The sequence below is a fragment of the Leopardus geoffroyi genome, chromosome D4 (assembly GCF_018350155.1).
Source record: "Leopardus geoffroyi isolate Oge1 chromosome D4, O.geoffroyi_Oge1_pat1.0, whole genome shotgun sequence".
Taxonomy (NCBI): domain Eukaryota; kingdom Metazoa; phylum Chordata; class Mammalia; order Carnivora; family Felidae; genus Leopardus; species Leopardus geoffroyi.
In genome coordinates this window covers 17,706,223-17,726,423 of record NC_059342.1, presented here as the reverse complement: position 1 = coordinate 17,726,423, position 20,201 = coordinate 17,706,223, and the positions used below count along the sequence as shown (strand labels likewise).

General features: G+C 46.0%; 1 protein-coding gene across 3 annotated transcripts in view; it reads right to left on the bottom strand.

Annotated features, from left to right (window-relative positions):
• The window catches only part of PCSK5 (proprotein convertase subtilisin/kexin type 5), a 460,872-nt gene extending 454,995 nt beyond the window's left edge, over window positions 1–5,877 (bottom strand). For all 3 annotated transcript variants that reach the window (XM_045468528.1, XM_045468529.1, XM_045468530.1), the window contains exon 1: window positions 5,686–5,877. In XM_045468528.1, coding sequence (XP_045324484.1) covers window positions 5,686–5,877 — 192 coding nt within the window. The remainder of the gene's footprint in view (window positions 1–5,685) is intronic.
• Between the last annotated feature and the right edge of the window lie 14,324 nt (window positions 5,878–20,201).

The window sequence follows — 20,201 nt, the reverse complement described above, 5'->3', positions numbered from 1 at the left end:
CACAGCACTGCCTGGAGACACTTCGGCCTTGGGGAAAACGCAGACTCAGACGCTGTTTCACTTAACTGGAACGGACAACACAAATACCCCTCCCTGCCCCGGGGATGTTTCTGGGTCAGGACTCCCTCCCTTCACCAAGGAGTCAGACATCGCTGGCCATTTTCCCAGCACTCTACCCTGCTTCTCTGGCTGACCTTTAAGGTTAGGACCTCTGGATATAAGCTCATGAGAGACAGCGATAAGGCAAATTCAGCTGCCTTCGGGTGCACAAAAATGCAGTTTTTCATTTCAAACAGACCCCGAAAATCCCAACGGCCACATACAAGCCATTCCTTGCCTATGAGGTTAATGCAACAGGTCCACCGTGATCAGGCCAAGCTCTCTGAATCGCTTTTTCCAGTAAAGGTTCTCCTGCTCATGAGAACGGAGCATGTGAGAGCCGCTAGCAGAGGTCAGGGCTGAGGTTCTTGGGCGTGAAGAGCTGCCCTGTGCGAGGCCGGGTGGACCCCCACACCAACTTATTTTGCTGTTTACAACATGCCTAAAAATGCAACTTAGGGGAGCACAGTCCCATCCAACCCAGCAGTATTTGCAATGCCGTCCACTCGCACCCAGAACCCACTCTCCACCGCTCATCACCATTTCGATCACCCCACACTGCCCCGAAGATCAGAACTAATCAGCAGCGGGGTGGTGGGGGGGGAGACCTTCGGCAGATCTCTGAACAAAAGTTCCTCGTGCCAAAGATCTCTGGGAAATGCGGCTTCTAACTCTCTTCGTGCAAACTGCATTCAGAATTAAAACACGAATTCAGATGCGATCCAACATAATGTACCAAGGTAAGAAGCTTTACAAAATAATCGGTCTTCAGATATTTTCCCTCCCCGTCTTCCATCTCTCCGGCAGGCTTATCCTATAATATTTAATGGGCTACAACCAGGATCGACCAGGGAGGAAGGCATTGCCACGGGAAATCAGCCAGAATTGTTTAGAGCCCAACAGCAACTATTTTTAAGGTGTTTTACATGGTTCGTTGAAATGGAAAACCATTTTCCCTGTCTACAAAGCTCGGATTTAGCTCTTTTTTACTCGGCCGTTAAAAACGTATTTTCCTGATCTTCACATCTTGTATCTCCCATTTACAAAATGTCTTCCTTTCTCCCTATCCAAATAAAAGTTTGAATCTCACTGATTTCAGAGTCAGACCCAACCAACCTTTCGCTGCAAGCCTAACTATGTGCTGAGCAATGCACAGTCAACTCAGCCTATTATCTAGAGATTTATCATTTTACAGATGAAGGAACAGGGGCTCCATTAAGTTCACCGACTTTCCTGCTTTCAAAGACCTTGTAAGTGACATCTGGAGTTTCCGAGATACATATATATATATATATATATATATATATACACACACACACACATATATATATATGTATGTGTATATATATATATATACATATATATATATATACACATATATATATACATATATATTCTGCTTTCAGTGAGAACTCCAGGTAGAATATTTCCCCGGTATTGCTTGCATCTGGCTTTATCCTTCCGGAATCTGGCTCGAGATAAGTGACATGGTTTGAGGAGCGCTTTCTGTCACTGGTAATCTCGGCTTGGGATCAAGGATTATATGCAATTCGCGGAAGGATAAATACAGCTCTTGCGCGCTGCCAACAGCCTACACCGGGACCTTCTCCCTGAGTTCAGATAACCAGAAATTCATCTTCTCGGTGTGCAGGGTTAGTCCAAACAAAGGTTCACGGTTAACGTGATGCCGCGTCTTGATTCCTTGCTGTCACTGCTACCCTCTCACCACTAACTACACTGTTAGCTCCATCGGTCAGGTCGCCCAATTCAGAGGCAGGACCAAGGCCTCCTTGCCACAGGTGTGAGGCCAACAGTCAGGGGACACCTGATCCTGGGAGAGGCTCTCAGGGGGAAGACAGGGCATTCTACGGCGACACGAATACCAAGCAAAACAGGACATACGCCAACATGACAACATCTGCTACTGCTAATTAAGGCATCATTGCAGCTTTTCAAGGCATGGCCATTCACAAACACTAACATGAGGTGGAAAACCTACCGAAACATAATGCTATCTCTATAACCAAAAGCAAGAAAAGCCTCATTATTCTTCCCTTCCAGGAAGCCAAGCATGTCCTCGTTGCCTGTTTGCTTGCTTGCTCTTGCGTTAACTCTGCACATCCCATTTTTCATGAGCACAAGAGGCACACCTATTCTCTTCCGCAGAAATCCCCAGGCCGGAAATTTTACCTCGGGTGACTTCCAAGTGCTAAGATGCGGTATAAAACATTACGCTGAAGTTGCGAGTAGTCACGATTGCACCTCGACGATGGTGAAGATTCACCACCTAAAATATCTGCCTAAAATATCATACCAAAGATGTCAGAAAGACCACCAAGATATTAAATGACTTCAGAAACAATAATAGGCCTCGGTTCCAATTTGTGACCCATGATGTGGGACCCCAAACCCAACTGGGGTAAAAAACATGAGAACATTCCAGAGACATTTGCAAATTAGTTACTGCTCAGTGGAACCACAACTGGTTTATTTAGGGAAAGAAAGAATAACAAAAGGATGGCTAAAGTGTTAAAAGGTCAGAGCAGTACAGGGTGAATAAGAAATACGTTTGGCCCTTACAGTGCAATGATATTGTCTGTGTAACTCAATTTAGCGCCCCCAACACTTAGCATAGGGTTACCCCCCTTTGATCTACAGAGGGAACCCTTTACACAGTGAGACCAGCTGACCTTTTTACACTGGTTATGGCATCAGTTCAAGGGGTCCCCTGTAACCTTTGAAAGCACTTAATGTCTTCACAGGCATTGTAAAAACCACAATAAATTGTGTTGGGTGTCATGTGTGTTTGTAGTTTTCTGCGTATTTTACAAATGAAAAGCCACAGATCTCCCTTAAAAAGCCCTCTGTAAATACAATCCTGTGAAGTTACAGGACACAGCAATGCTTGTTCAAAGGGGGTTCTTTCGGTGACAAAAATCCCCTCCCTTCCTCTGCCAGGCTATGCAATATCTAAGTTCTGTTTAATGAGTTCATTAAGCAACAGGTATTTCTGGGGCGCCTGGGTGGCTCAGTGGGTTAAGCGTCCGATTTCAGCTCAGGTCACGATCTCATAGTTCGTGGGTTCGAGCCCGGTGGTGGGCTTTGGGCTGACAGCTCAGAGCCCAGAACCTACTTTGGATTCTGTGTCTTCCTCTCCCTCGGCCCCTCCCCCACTCATGCTCTCTCCCTCTCCCTCTCAAAAGTAAAAATTAAAAAAAATATATATTTTTTAAAATAAACATTAAAAAAAAAAAAAAAGAAACAGGTATTTCTTCCCTTACAAGTCATGAAGCTTCTCAGAGTCAAGAAGTCCAGGTCTGTTTGAACTAAGTATCTGTGAGTTAATACTAAAGGTTTGCTTCCAGTCTCCTGAGCCACTAAATCAGAATTCAGGGGATTGGGGACGTTACTTTGTTCCTCCTACGGGGAGGGATACCCTACCAGGCGGAATTCATGCAGGGTAGGCCTGGGCCAGACAGTCCTAGGTCTGAACCACAGTTTTGCCACCGTCTAGCTCGGGGATCCTGTGCGCATCAACTTCTCCAGAGTCCTGGTTTTCCAATTTGCTGACCGTGGAGGCGCATCCACCCAAAATGACCGTTTTGCAGATTACCAAAGAAGTCTATATTCAAGACCTTATTTTCTACATAGGTATCCTATGTAGGAGATGCTCCATGTTAGCGAACCTGAGAGACGCATTTCTGGAAAGAATGGTAACAAGGCTACTTTCATTGACAAGCGTTCCCAGTTACATTCCAGGGTCACATGCAGCACCCAACTTGAAGCTCATGGAAAAAGAGGAGACTGTTCTTCCAATGAAACAAGAAGCTAGTAGAATCCTAACAAGCCATTAGAATGGAATTCTCCTGAAGATGACAGGCGCTGGGGCAACAAAGTCTGGCTGGCTTCCCTTCCTTCCTTCCGGGGGGCGGGTCGGGGGGGGGGTGTTGGATACGTACTGTGGTGTTGGGGTGGGGGGTGGGGGACGGGGGCGCGTACGCGCAGGGGGGCGTGGTGGGGGGGAGACTCAGACCTTGCCCCTTGCCCTGGTTTCAGTCCTCCACAGGACGGACTTCCCTGGAACGCGTCTTCCCTCTGGACCCACAGAGCCCAAGACCTCACGCTCCTGCTCCCCTGAACCCCCCCGCCCCCCACCCAGCGCTCCCTATCTCCTTCCAGATGCGGTGATCTGATCGCAGAGCTGCCGCTTCAGTCAGTGCCGCATCGCCCAGGCAGCTGAGGGTCCCTGCGCCCCAGGGCTCCCATTCTTGGACGAGCAGCACAACAGCAGAAACCGTCTGTGCTGCTCTCTTGGCCCCGCTGCGCCAGCCTCCTGCCAGCCTCCTTTCCCCTCGCACTGGCAGGACACGTGCATCCGGAGCAGTCCCAAAAGCCGGTCTACAGCAAAGGTGACCCATCACCCTCGCCTCCCACCCCCAGCAGGGTCTCTGGCCAGAGCCCCCTTCTCCAGCCAGGCCTAGAGAAGTGAGTGAATGGGGTGTGAGTACTGGGGCGGGGCGGGGCGGGCGGGGGGGGGCGCGGAGAATGATCGGGTCACTTTCTGGAACCCGCGTACACTGCCCTCTCCACTCCATTTCTAGCAGGAATGAGAGCGAGGAAGCCAAGCCCGGTTAGCTCGGAAGTGCCTCCAAATCTGTTGCGCTTCCAATCGTCCGCATAACACCATTCAATTCATTGTTCCCCAGCCGGGCAGCTCTGCCCTAAGCCCGGGAGCGGCACCCCATAAGAACCCCGCGCCCGTCTGCCTGTCCAACTCTTCGCCCCACGTCGCCGCCGCACGTCCCTTGCAGTTCTCCCAGAGCAGAACCCCGCCGGCGGGTGTCGGAAGTTTCCCACCCCCTTTTCCGACGCCGCTCCGGGAGCCCCCACGCGGATCCCACGAGAGAGGCGAGGAGAGCAAGAGGTCTCTCCCCAGATCTGCGCTCACGCCGGGTCCGGCCCTCTCTTCCCATTCCTCCGCCTCCCTCTTCCTCCTCCCTTCCAGCTCCAGTCCCCGCGCCTCCGGCTCCTCCAGCGCCCAGCGGTCCTCCCCCCCCCCCCCCCCCCCCAGGGGCAAACTACTTTCTGGGCTAAATTCAGGTCTGAGCAGGAAAGGCTCTCCCTTCCTCGCCTCCTTCTTGCCCTGGCTCTCAGAAACCGCAAGGAGTGTGCTCACTCCCCTCACCCCCCAAAAGAGCTCAATCTACCAGTGCTCCCTGACTTTCCATGTCAAAAGACCCGGTCGGGTCTGAAACCACCACGGGGGTATGCACACTCTGGATTTTTCCAGACACCCTACCTGTCCCTCGTGGCCAGAAGAAGAAGAAGAAGAAGAAGAAGAAGAAGGAACAAAACAAAACACACAAGTAAACAAAACCAACCCCGGTAACTTTGGGGAGAGAGAGTGTGTGTGTGCGTATGAAAGAGAGAGAGAAAATCGCTCAAGAGTTAGGGCAACAGCTGCAAGAGCACATCTGGAAGGGGGGGGAGGGGGGTGACAAGGAGGGGGCAAGAAGCGCGGGGTCGCTGGGGGCTCCCCTGGCCCCGGCAGCTTCAGGGCCAAGGACTGGGCCAGCCCGTCGTTACCTGTCCCATGTTGATGAATCCGTACTTGCTGGCGATGCGGTTGGCCTCCGGGAAGCCGCCGGCGATTTTGACTGCCCAGTGGTTGGTGTAGACGCGCGTCCGGCACACGGGGAGCAGGCAGCCCCCGAGCAGCGCCAGCACGCACAGCAGGTCCAGGCGTCCCGGGCAGCAGCAGCGGCTCCCCCAGCCCATGGCCCCGGCGCCTCGCTGCCTCCCTCGCTCGCTCGCTGACTCCGCGCACGAGCGGCGCGCACAACTAACTTCTCCGGCCTGGGCCGCCCCGGCGCGCAGCCCCCGGCCGCCGCGGCGCGCAGCCCTGGGCGATCCGCAGGAGGCGGCGAGCCCCGGCGGGGAGCAAACGGCGAGCCTGGCGCCGGCTCCTAGACCATCCCTGGGGCTGCGGGGACCTGCGCGCCGTGCCCTCCGGCCCGCGGGGCGATCGGCGGGGGCTCCCCGGCTCCGGCGCAGGAGGCGGCTGAGCGGGGCGGGCGCCCTCCTGCAGTTGGGTCTCGCCGGCTCGGCTCCCGACTCTCCCGACTAGCCTTCGCTCCTCCCCGGGCCCCGGAACGCGGCGGAGGCGGCGGTGCAGGCAGCGGCCGGGCGCCCCCTCTGCTGGCCCGGGCTCCGAGCGCTCGCTAGCTCGCTCCCTGCGCTCCCTCCGGCTCCGAGCGGCGCGCGGGGAGTGCGAGTGGCAATGGCAGCAGCGCCTGCTCTGCATAAATGACTCCCGCCGCCCCCCTAACACCCCTCCTCTCCCACAGCCCCCTCCTCCTCTCGCTCCTCCGCCCGCCGGAGAGCGGCCGCGGCCAGGCGCCAACCAGGTCCTAGCGCCGCCGGGTTCTCCGGGCTGTAACCTCTCAGGGTCCAGGGCAGCGAAAGCCAGTCTTTCCAAAGGGCTGGGAGGAGAGCTCCCGGCGTCGCGGCCTGACCCCCTTCTCTCCCTTTCCTCCTCGGATTTGAGTCAGTTCACCGCCCCCCTCCCGGAGGACGGAAGAGATCGACACGGTGGTGAGAGTCCAGAGCCTCGTAGATTCATTCATCCCCGCTCTGAACCTCCTTAAACGACTCACTCGCTCATTTAGGAGGAAGGTCACTTGCGTGTCAACTGCCGAACAAATAACCCGAGATTTTCACTTCGTTAATTCTTCATGCTTTTCGGCAACGGTTTATTTTACACACCGCTGCTGCCGGGAGAAGCCACCACGCAGGACCGCAGGGCGCATCGACTCCTGCAAAAGCCAACCGCTGCGGCTCACGGTGCTGACTTTCGAAATCTGTGCATCTGAGAGGAGGCAACGCCACGGGAGAGTAAAATTCCAGTCTCGGGATTGGGGAGAGATGTTCCTAGGAGTGTTTGGTAGGAAAGTGGATGGAGACGTTCGGGCCAAGGGAATAACTTCATTCATTCGTTCCATTGGGTCTGATGAGCGCCGCTTTCCTCTCCACCAAGGGAAAAGTTTTCCAACTTTTTCAAGCGCGGCCCTGTAACAGGGAGAGACTTCAATATAAAAAGGACCACAGAGGAAGTTCGGGTGAAATATGTGCCTGAGCCGGCTTCATTACTGTCTCCAGCGCCGTGACTGCAGTGGGCAGGAGTGAGCTTGGATTAACCCCGTTTCTGCTGAACAACCTCCCTGCCTCTTTTGGCCGCACAGGACGACTTCTTGTGAAAAGAAAATATATCGTTTATGGAAACACTCAGTTGGCCTGAAAAGTAGTTCCTTTCCCCCCTAGCTCCCACCCGTCCCTCTTCTCTCTCCTTTCCCACCCCCCCCCCCCATTATCTTTCTTCTTAAACATTGGTTAAATGGACTTGAGGTTAATTAACCCATCATGTCCTTCGCTTTGGGTAATGATTATTTTATCCGCCTAGGGCTTCGCTTTGCTTCCTTCTCCCCTCAGCTGAACCATATCTGCAAACTCAAGATGCATACATTTATTAGAGTTTGTAAAATTCATAAAGGTACACTCAGAACTCATAAAAGCGTCACTTCATGGCTTTGGGCACATTGTATAAGGCATGCTATGTTATTTACTCTTGAAAACAAACTTACCAAATAACATGATCCCCTCCCCCACTGATGAAGAAGTGGAAGGTCAGCAGAACTAAATCATCTGCAGAAGGACGTACATTTTATTCTATTTACTTGACTGATTTGGCACATCTCTGGAGCACCTTGAACTTGCCAGGCATTGTGCTAGATACTGAAGGGGAGGAGGGTGAGGAAATGGGGCGCAGAGGATTGGTGAAATTCAGATTCTGAATAACTCCAGAATAAATGTGGTTTATTATTGTTGCCCTTTGCTGGTGGAAAAGCGGAAGCACTAGGCGTGGGCTTTAGAGTTTCAGTACAGTCTTGTTACTGACCAGTCCCTTTGCTCCCATCGCTTCCTCCGTCCCCAGTGCACAGTCCAGAAATCTTACAATCTATTAGATCACTGTTAACTGCCACACGGGCCACCTGCTTCTATCCACAGGACGTTGGCTTATCCTTCCAGAAGCTGATGGGTTTCAGATGGGAGGGGAAGAGGTCCGTCAAAATCCAAATCTCAATATACATCTGAAGGGTCTTTCCTCCCCTCAGAACTGGGGGCATTAGTGAATGAATGAAGGGACATCACCGCACCTGGTCTCCTGAGCCTGAAGGTGGTTTCCTAAGAGTGGTGACGCTACCCCCTCGACATGTTTCCTCCACAGTGTCTTTCCCGTTTTCTTTCCAACTAACACTCTTGTCTTCCACGAGCATGCCCTGCTTGACACAGGCACACAGCAGTCACTGCAGTGACCAAGAGAGAGAATTGGAAAATGAGGTAGGAAATGGGCAAACCACTTTTCTGCTGGGTAACCCAATCCCTGGGCCAGCATTTTTAGCTTCCTCAAAGAGTACATTCTTTCGTTTGGATGCATATGTGTTTAGAAGGGAAAACCCTAGCTCTGTTCAAAAAATGAAAAAGATCTGGGACTCCATCCATCTGTCAAATTCAACACACGAATGTGGGTGCATTCATCTTGTCCGTCACATTTGCGGTTCCTTCCAGTTCACTTATCAAGAGCGTGACTCTTGAACTTCACTGATACAGGAGGAACGTCCTCTACCCTTGATGCAAAGGCACATCCTGCTTCCGGCTTTGGGATCTGCCTTCATGAACTCATTAGCCTCCTTGATTAGAGCCAGTTGGCCACCATGAAGCTTCCAGATAAAGATCAGTGGCTGCAGCAAAAAACACATCTTCTTTCACGACCTTAAGTGAGCCCTGTTGGTTCCCACAGTCAGCTCCTGTCAATGCCTCCGTAGCCAAAGGAACAAGAAACTGATAGAATTGCAGTGGCTAAGGGCAAAGCCCTCACTAACATTGGAAAAGGAGCTCTATCCAAGACTTGCACAAATACTTCCTTTTTGTATGCAAAGAGTAGCCCTGCAAATTTGACCCTTGACTCTTCCTCTAGAACATGCCATATGGCAGGAAATCAGGCAGTTTTAAGTTTTACTCTGCCTAATACTTAAGCAACATATTACTTGATAATGAGGCCCCACTAGTCTTTGGCCTTTCTGCCAAGGTCCCTCACAGCTTTAAAAGAAAATTTCAGTGAAAGGCAGTGCATAGAAATCCAGGCAGTTTAGTAGGAGAGGTGAAAAAGAACTCTGAAAAAGATTCATCTTGAAACTCTGCAAACGAGAATTATTCTGGGAAGAGTTTGCCTTAGGAGACACCTCACTTCTTCCTCTGCTACCTCCTTTGCTGAAAATTGACCGTTAATGGCTCTTCTAACCTGAGATTCTGTGAATCAATAACAAATTGGCAATGGACAGTTTGGAGCTGACCAAGAAGGAAAGAAATGCCACTAGGAATTTCACTGCCCAGTGGAAGAGTCACCAAATTTATGGAGATTCTAATCACTTTTCCAGCATATCGGATTCAGAATCGGCAGTGAAAATCTGTCAAGTGTAATGATAATAATAAATGGTAGCAATAACTACCGTTTATTAAGGACGAGTAATATGCCAGGCACTGAGCCAAACACATTTCAGGCCTTAATCTCATTGGTAAAGCATCAGGGTTGAAAGAGATCTTAGCTATCAGAGAATCTAACTTCTTTATTTCATAAAGAAGAAAACTGAGGCCAGTAGAAAACTAAATTAGAAGACAATAATCCTATCACGGGAAATTAAGTTCACAATGCATGAATACTATAAATAAAACAAAGGGATGGCCGCAAGGACCAAAGGTGATAGTGTGCCGCGAACCTAGGATGGACATTGATTTGACTGGCACGCCCGGGTTAATACGATAAATTTCAGTAGAGTGGAAACTGGACTTACCATTTCTGATTTCTTAGATATTTAACCACCACCAGTTAAAAATATCACCCGTGATACATAGGAGCCAGCACAAGAGTTAATTCAGGGCTTGATTTTGCCTTTATTGCAAAACATGTGTGTAATGGGACACTAACAGGTGACTAACAACCTGTAGGTTTCAGGAAGCTTTAGCTCGTCTTTGACCTGTTTGAGGTGGATTTAGACTGGCATGGTTGACCCCCTTCCGTGGACATTTGAATCCTGCAGTGACAAGCCGGCTCCCAAAAGGCTTTTGGTTGGAAGGAAAGTGTAAAGCCTGCGGGCGACTTCCTTGGCATACATATGAAGGAAGTGGCCCCAACTGTCTATCACCTTCCAGCCTCGACCCCTAGTCCCCGCGCAGTATCCCTCCAGGATGGAGAGGATGGATGGATGTGATGTCACTTCTCCTCACCTCAGACTCTAATCCAGGGAAAAGCAAGTAGAGGAAGGGTGGGGAAAATCAAAGAAGTAGGCTTGGGTGTTAGAGTTTCACCCTCCAAAAGGAATCAACACCCCTCCCCCCACGTCCGTGGTAATAGCCCTCCTCCAAGGGTCAAGACTTGCCCTTTTTGTAGTGCCTCGGGACCCTTTTTTTCCAAAACCCTTTATTGGCTTTTTAAAATTCTTGAACCTTTCAGAGAATTAGGAGTTTAATAACTACCAACTCAATAACTTGATCTTGCTCAGGAACAACTCAAATGGAATTGGGTTTTCGTTTGGTTTTGGAGTCCGGGCAGTAGCTCTAATTCATTGATGCCAAAGGAGACATTACAATTCAAAACATATTCACTATGACTTCTACTTGTTTATCTGAAGCAAGATAAATTACGACAAAATTATCCCACAAATATCTTGTAGGAGTACATACTTTCATGCTTATTATATTCCACTATTTCCAGGAACTATATATCTAGATCGCTGCGCATGACATAACTTCATTTCCCCCATGGTGTATTCGGGATGTAGTTATTACACAACCATTGCAGAGCTATTGTTCAATCACCTCCCTACCAACCTTCCCTGCCCCTACTTCAGATATTATTAATGTATGAAAAGAAAAAAAAAAAAAAGGACATCTTTTCTCACCCTTAACCCTTAGATGCATGGTAAAGGTATTTATCAGTGAGGCATTCCAGAGCCAAACCTCAGCGCAATAATCTACCAGGAAGTTCAGTTTAAACTTATGCCAGTGAACAGCTACTGTTCGTTCCGATTCTATATGTAGAATGAAAGCAACGTTCTATTTTCAAAAAGGTTATTCCATACTTACAAATAATTCATTGATAAAATTTTACTTTTCTAAAGGCAGTGGAATACAATTCAATAGGAAGCTTTTCAGGGCTTTCCAATTTCAAAAAGTGTAAGATTTCCCTGGCTCTGTGTTTACAAGTTCCCTGTGACAGCTCAAAGCCAGTTTCTGCATAAAGAAAAAGCTGACTCTCATTTGAACTTTGGCAAGTGCTGTTCTTTTAAGTCCTATGACTTAGTTGGCTTCCCCAGAAAAATCAAGAACTAAGAGTCCACTAAATCACTGGAGACCCTGGGGCGGGCTTCTCCAATTTTCTCCAAATCTGAACAGTGAAAGCCTGTTTCATAGATGCACTAAATAAGACTATATTATAAATTCGCCATGTAAATGCTAAATATTGCCTTCTGTGAGTGAAGATGAGACCAAGTTTATGAAAATACTATGCATCATAGGGTTTGGGTAAGGAAAATATCTTTCTCTGTACTGCTGTACTCCTGTTTGTTTGCTTAATTTTTTTTTTTAACGTTTATTTACTTTTGAGAGAGAGAGACAGAGACAGAGCATGGGCGGGGAAGGGGCAGAGAGAGAGAGGGAGACACAAAATCCGAAGCAGGCTCCAGGACCTGAGTTGTCAGCACAGAGCCCAATGTGGGGTTCAACCCACAAACCGTGAGATCATGACCTGAGTTGAAGTTGGACACTTAACCGACTGAGCCACCTTGGTGTCCCTTATTTATTTTTTTAATGTTTATTCATTTTTGAGAGAGTGTGAGCGAGGGAGGAGCAGAGAGAGAGGGAGACAGAATCTGAAGTACACTCCAGGCTCTGAGCTGTCAGCACAGAGCCTGACATGGGGCTCGAACTCATGAAAGGTGAGATCATGACCTGAGCTGAAGTCAGATGCTTAACTGACTGAGCCACTCAGGCGCCCCTCCTGTTTGTTTATTAAAAAAAAAAAAATCAGAGCATTGTTTTGAGGTCTGGTAGCAAATTGAACTGTGAAGGGTGAGCATAGACTGAATCCTCTGCAGAAAGAACAAGTAACATATTTGGTATCATTAATCATTTCTTATTCCAGGTTTTGTCACCCATTTGTGTGTGTGTGTGTGTGTGTGTGTGTGTCCATACAGATACAACTTGGCAAATTCATAGGATATTTGCATGTTGACATTTTGGCAGCAAAATGAAAACTGAAAAGAATTTTGCAGAAAATGTCAGCAATGCAAAACTTAGTGACATTCTATAAAACTGGGCTAAGCATTATTAGGAAAAAAAAAAAATCTTAAGGGATGGTGGCAGTTAAGTCTTCTAGGCTCAAAAGAGCCAGATGCTGGGTGCTAGATGGAGAAGAAAAGTTAAAACCTACAGGTAAAAGGCGGACCACCTAAAGGTCAGTGAAATATTCGAGGCCACATCATTGGCCAAATGAAAGAATTGGATCCATATGGAATTGACTTTGCATTTAATACCCCGGACACTTTGGAAAATACCTTTTCTACTCAAGTGTGTGGGGTGGGGTGGGAGCTCTGGGTTTAGCCGCTGGAGACTCATGGTTTGAGGGATGTGAAGTTTCAGAAGTGGTTCAGTTATGTGTGGAAACTAATGACTCTGAAGCAAATTATCTAATCAATATTCTATTATCCGATAGCCCTTTACTTACACGGGGCCTCAAGTGCTGCAATTTTCCCGTGTTAGTCATGCCCTCTGTATGTTTAACGATAAACTCTCTGCCAAATGGAGTCTAGACAGGAACAAGCCTTTTCCTTTCTCCAAATTCAAAGTAAACTTGCCCGAAAACATCTGGATCAAAGGGGAAGAGGAAATTGGCGAATCTGTAGAGGCAGGGTGAAAGGAACCCGTCACATCAGCCGGGTTAATAATGACCTAGAGTGTGAGCGCGATGACCGTTAACAGACAGAGCATGACTTGATACAGCATCTGTAGAGCCTTTTCGAAGCCCCTTCAAGTCGTGATCATATTTACTCCCCACAGCGACCCGCCAAGTGAAGGGAGGCATCGCCATCATTTTAACGCCAGGCAGCAACGATAGTCACCACAGGTATGGAAAGTGGGTGTTGAAAGGATTTCCCCAACTGCACCCCGCTCATCAGTGGGAGCACGTGGGCTGAATCCTGTCTTTGGGCCAAGGCCACCCCCCCCCCCCAGACTTAACAGCAAAGTCTCCACAAAGGTAAGCCCTTCAAAATACATACTTCTGTTCTGTCCCCGCAGTTACCAGTCACTCACTGTGGACAAGTCTTGTGTTGTTGGTTGAGGAAGAGAGACTGGAGAATCCAAAGCCAAGGGCCGTCCTTCAGGGTGTCCTGAGTCTGCCCTGAAACTGCATTTCCCTCCTCGCTCCCTTGATCTCTCTTCACCTCCAAGTCCGGTCATTTCTCAGTTCTGTCCCCAGATACAGATCCAAATCAACACTGCCCCCTGCGTTTCTAGGAAGGAGGCATACGTGTGATTCATGAGGTCGAAAAAAAAACCGCTTTGCTCCTTTCCTGACTGAATTCAGAGGTCTTCTCACTTGCTGATTATCCAGAGCCTACAACCTGCAGATGTGATTAATTGCCATGTGCTCGTTATAATGAAATATCACTAGTTTTGGAAGCAACTGCGAAGTCTTGTTGATAATTTGTTGATAATCCCTTGCAAGGGATCCTCTTAAGGCTCCCAGTAACACGCTTGTCTTAGAAGCGGTTCAATTATCCCTCATTGCTGGCCAAAGGTGAATTTGTACAATCGGACCCTCCCTCTCCTTATATCAATTATACCTCATTAAAGCTATTTCAAACATCGTGTTCTCGTAACACACACACACACACACACACACACACACACAGTGAACACACATAATTACTAGTAGAACTTTGAGAATCACAGAGAGAGATTCATGCAAAAGTAGATGCATAGGTGATAGATGCCACAAGGGAAATTCATCATGGGTGATACAGCAGGAACCGAGTCACCTTCTTCCCCTTATGGCAAATTTCACTTCTTCATCTCAAATTATTCCCATTTTCTTCCCATATCTCCCTTGTTCCAAGTTTCCTATCAATTTGTCTATCCCCCCCCATGTTACCTTCTGTCGCTGTGATCTTCATAAATAATAACAGAAAAACACTTATGACAGTTTGGAAAAAGGAGAAATAGAGCAATGTTTCCATTGCTGAAACATAGCTATTTTCATATTTATGTACTCCCTCTTAGGATTGGTCTGAAAACCATATCTTTATTAAGTTAGAAACGTAACACATGCCGACTTTTACCTTCCGCATTTTTCACATAATACATTCTATAAATATATCTCTCTGGTCTTTGTTATTAGCATTTTAATGATGATACTCCATTGGGTTGATGCATCATAATTTACTAAACTCTATTGTAAGACATTTAAATTGTTTCCAATTTTTCCTCGTTGTAAATAATCCTGCAGAGAGTATCTTCATGAATAAAGGCTGTGTGCATTTTAGATTTTTCTCCTTAGGATGAATTCACATCCATTTGGCCTCCCACACTCCAAAAATCAAAGTATGGTTTGGTTTGCAGCCTCAAACTCTACAGGAACCAGGCACATATGTAATTAAACAACTGAAGTGGCCCAATAAATATGATAAATAAGTTCTTTTTGTTTTAATATGAAATTTATTGTCAAATTGGTTTCCATACAACACCCAGTGCTCACCCCAACAGGTGCCCTCCTCAATGCCCATCACCCACCCTCCCCTCCCTCCAACCCCCCATCAACCATATGTTTTCACTCGTATGTGGATCCTGAGAAACTTAACAGAAGACCACGGGGGAGGGGAAGGAAAAAAAAGTTAGAGAGGGAGAGAGCCGAACGATACGTTAGTTCTTATCTCAGCTCTGATAACATTCCCCAAATCTACTGCCCTGACTACCAATATTGAGGCCTCCATCTGTCCATCCATCATTCACTCATTCATCCATCCACTCATCCATATTTCTGTCCACCCATCAGACAGACAGTCAATACAACATGTCCAAAGTGAAGTCACTTATGCTAAGCCCTGCATCAATAAACTGAGACTTAACTCAATTAGAGTTTCAGGCCTCCCCGAAATGAAATCTTAAACCAGGCAATCAGGAATCACTTGATCAGCATTAGTTAGGCCATCTGCCTAACATACCCCCTGCAGTCCCCTAAAGGAAAGCAACCTTGCAAAAACCAACCCACATTTAGTCTATTATTTGTCCTTGTTCCTGCTCCCTTTTACCTATAGAAGTCTCCCTTTTGTACAGCTCCTCAGAGCTTTTTTCTGTCTACTAGACTGGATACTGCCCAATTCGTCAATCAATAAATAAAGCCAATAAGATCTTTCAATTTACTCTGTAGAATTTTGTTTTTTGACCACTGGGTTAGGTGCAATGATCAATGACTAATACAGAAGTCACAATTTCACAAAGCTTTAAGCCATTCTGTGAAACTCTTGAGTTGTTATATTATTATTTAATTTGCTTGATTGTCAATGCCAAGTGCTGACACTAAGAGAGAGGCATTGAGAGAATGAGGAAGACGCTACCAGAGTGGTCTCGGTAATTTCACGGAGAAAATAGAGCTTGAGATAAATTTTAAAATTTGGGGGTTGAGTTTAAATAGAATAAAAGTCTCATTGGATTCTGATAATTGGTACACTTGTCAGTGTCATTTATCAGGGATCTTAAGAATTTTTTTATACCTTGGGGCACCTGGGTGACTCAGTCGTTAAGGTGTCCGGCTTCAGATCAGGTCATGATCTCACTGTTCATGAGGTCAAGCCCCGTGTCGGGATCTGTGCCGACAGCTCGGAGCCTGGAGCCTGCTTCTGATTCTGTGTCTCCCTCTCTCTCTGCCCCTCCCCGGCTCATGCTCTGTCTCTCTCTCTCTCAAAAACAAACAAGCATTAAACAAAAATTTTTAATGAATTTTTTTATACCTTTTACCAAAATTTTCCAACTCTTCAAGTTGAAAAGTACCAAGTAATCCTCCTTCAACCAGTTGGAATCTTGATGACTTTGTGTCTTCCCTTAAGCGTAAAAGTCAGTTTCTGAGCAAAACATGAGGATCTGGACTCTTGATCGGATTAGGGAAAAACGGTCTGTTCTCTGAGACAGTTACAATCCACTAAAAATAATCGAGTCCTCAATGTATGGATAAATCCAGCCTTGGGTAGGAAAATGGAATACCATTACCTTCCCCATAAAGGTTGCCAGTCTGCCAATAATATCTTCCAAATCTAGCTTTTGGCTTCTACAGTAACCAGAGGACAAGGATATGTTTCCAGTGAGTTCAAGCATTCGGAAGGACGCTGGACAGGTCTACAGAGTAATTTAAAATTTACTTGAAACTCTGCAATCTAATCAATAATACCAGAGGCCTTACTCAAATGAGACAATCAACAAAAATCACCAATTTCCTGCCTAACAAAAAATGGCCATTTCCCCAATCCCTTTGGGTCTCGTTCATGTGCATGTTCTTTTTAAATAGCAGATGCATTGAAAGTTTCAAGTATTTTCTCTAACAATGTGAATTTCTTTCTTTGTACTCTTCCCTCCTTTATTGTGTAAAGTCTTTAACCCTCCTTGTCTGCAGCTTTAATTATTTAATTTCTTCACTGCATTATTTAATGAAGACAGCTCTGAGGACGCGGTATGCATGAAGTACCACCCCATGCAAAATTGAAGGAAACTGTGTAACACTGAGCTGCAGCACATTATTGACTACAGAATATTTTGCAGTCTCTAATCATCTTTTTTTTTAATTTTTCTTAACGTTTATTTGAGACAGAGAGAGACAGAACATGAATGGGGGGGTTGCAGAGAGAGACGGAGACACAGAATCCGAAGCAGGCTCCGGGCTCCAGGCTGTCAGCACAGAGCCCAACACGGGGCTCAAACCCACGAACCATGAGATCATGACCTGAGCCGAAGCCGGACGCTTAACGACAGAGCCACCCAGGTGCCCCCAATCACCTTTTATGTTAATGTGTCCTCCTGCAAATCTGGAGTAAATGACCATTTTGCTTTTGATGTCAGATAAATATCAATGACGAAAAGACCTTCAGGAGCTTGAAGACAGATGACGTAAGTCAAAGTATATCATTCTTTTCTGCTAAGATCGTTTAGAAATGGGCCAAGATAAGGGCAAGGCTAGAAAGGCTGATCACAGCATTTAGATACAGAGATTTCTTTGACTTTTCCTCCCAATGTAAACATAAAACGGAATGGCAGTAACATTGGAACACAAGGACAGTTTGTAAAAATGCATGACTCTCTTATGTTTATGACACATTCTTGAACCAAAATTCCAAATACCTCAAAGGTAGAGACAGAGTAACTCACAAAGAAAGTCCTCCTTCTGATTGGATCAGTCTGAGTGTATTGTAGAAAACAGTAAAATAAATATCCCATAGCCTGCCCACCCCAAAACACCACTAACCTCTCATCACTGCCTTGGCATGCATAGGTTTTAATCTCTTCCTCTTTCTCTCTTCTCTCTCTCAATAGATAGATACACAGATGTATATAGATATATGTGTATAGATACAGATAGATATCCAATATATATTAAATGATCTATGTATCTTATACACATGCACGATATACGTACATAAGTGCACGTATATACATGTATATACGATACATACATATACACAGACACGTGTAGTTTCACCTAATTTAACATTTTAGTTATTTCAATTCATTTTCACTTCCGTATTTCAAATGTATTCTAATTCCCCATTTGTTTTAAAAATATATCTTTCCATGGCTTCAAAAAAGTCTATCATATGGATATACTACACACGATATATACACGTATACATTGCCAAATTACTGTGGACAATCAAAGTCATTTCCAATTTGGGGGTATATTATAGATAATACTGTATTGACATATGTGCAGGCGCACATCGTTTTGGGCATAAGCTATCAGAGTCAAATGATTTTCACAGAGGAAACTTCACGGTCTCATAATGACCTATGGCGTGGCCTGAAACTGCATGGAAGTCATAAAATGTCAGAACAAATTATAATGAAGGTATATTGCATGTTGTTTAACACTCTGGATTCTGAAATCACACCGCCTAGGTTCAAACACCAAATTTAACTGCTTGTATGACCTTGGGTACATTCCTGAAACTTTTTCTGTCTGTATCTTTGTCTGTCAAGTGGGTATAATTCTAGGATATATTTCGTAAGTCTGTTGCAAAGATCGGTAAAATAATTTGTAAAAAGGGATTTAGCCTGTTACTTCACATAGTAGTTTCGTACTAGGAATCAGCAGTAAATGATACTTCTATTCATATCAGCGTCTGTGAAATACACTGAAATACCCCTAAATACGTACCATCAGGTGGTATTCCAATTTCTCCCTGCAAGAATTTGAACGATTTTTCACTGGAGCACACGCAAGAAAAGAATAACTCAACATTTAGAGAGTCTATTTAATAGATTTTGTTAGCATGCCAGCGAATATTGATCTTCTTTGTCACGCTACACCACAAATACTCAAATCCAATGGACCCATTGGGTAATATCATGCAGGGATTATGGCACAGAGTCACCCGCTGTAGATGATGCTTTCTGACGTGCCCGGATCCACACACGTCCCCTTCCATGCCATATCTACTGAGAATTTTTCTGGGGGGGGGCCAGGGGCTCTAAGCTACAAATGCCAGTACATGCTGTCAGCGGTCATCGATGAGCAGACCTGCCCTCTCTTTGAGACTAGATTCATTATGGAGGTTCTGTCTGGGGGAAGAGTGGTTGACTGTGGCCAAGTGTCAGAGTGACGCCAAACGGCCCCTTAGGAGAGCTGACTGGCTAGAGCAATTTCAACAGATGGGCAGACAGGCATTGAGCGTGCTGCCGGAGTTAGGAGTTTCATAGGGTTCTTCCCACTGCCTGGAACTTCCTTCAACCTCCACATCATCCTTTGGTGATGAATTTTCAAAATTCACTCAAGGGATCAGTTTTGGCAAAAAGCCTTTCCCAAAACTTTGTCCTCCTTTGCCTGCAACAACCTGTAGCCCATCCTACGTGTTTCTTTTTCCGCCCCTCCCTCCAGCTACCTATCCACCTAGCATCTTCCTACCTGCCCACCCACCCACTTATGCGCGCGCACACACACACACACACACACACACACACACTGAACCTAAAACTCCTGAAAACAAATAGCATATCCAATTCTATTTGCTATCCTAAGTAACACACGTGTTAGGTGCCTAATATCTGTCTGTTGAATGAATAATTCTGTAGTCTTTCATTTCCGGAATAGACTGATGGCCTCAATCCCAGGAACCGTGCTGATAAAAATAATATTGACAGGGATTAGAAAGCATGTCTCCTTTGAAAGATTTATGAGTGGAACGAGATGCCTGAGATTTGCCTCAGAAGAATCTAGGTATTTGGGGGGATGCCAGAGGCCTGGTGACAGAAAATGTAGGTATTGACGAAAACACGTTGGCCACATATTGATAATCGTTGAAGGTAGGTGATAAAGGAGGAAGAGTCAAACGTATCTACTCTCTACACTTCTATTTGAAAATTTCTATTTGTGTGTTTGAAAAGTTTCATGAAAGTAAATGTATATAGAATGTATATTGAAAACTTTCATGAAACAAATACACATAAATATATATATATGCATAACCAGTGTTATATATGTATGCATATATATGCATATATATATATGCATAACCAGTCCTTCTGTAGCCATATATATATATATATATACACGTATATGCATAACCATAAAACACGCCATATAAAAGCATATCCTAAGAACACTAACGTTATAAAGTTAGTATCTTAGAGGAGGGCATACGTTGATGGAATTTTATTTTTACAGCCCATAACTGTTATGTTTGGGAAAATATGATTTGAACGAGGTCCAGGTGTAGTTTGTTCTGCCA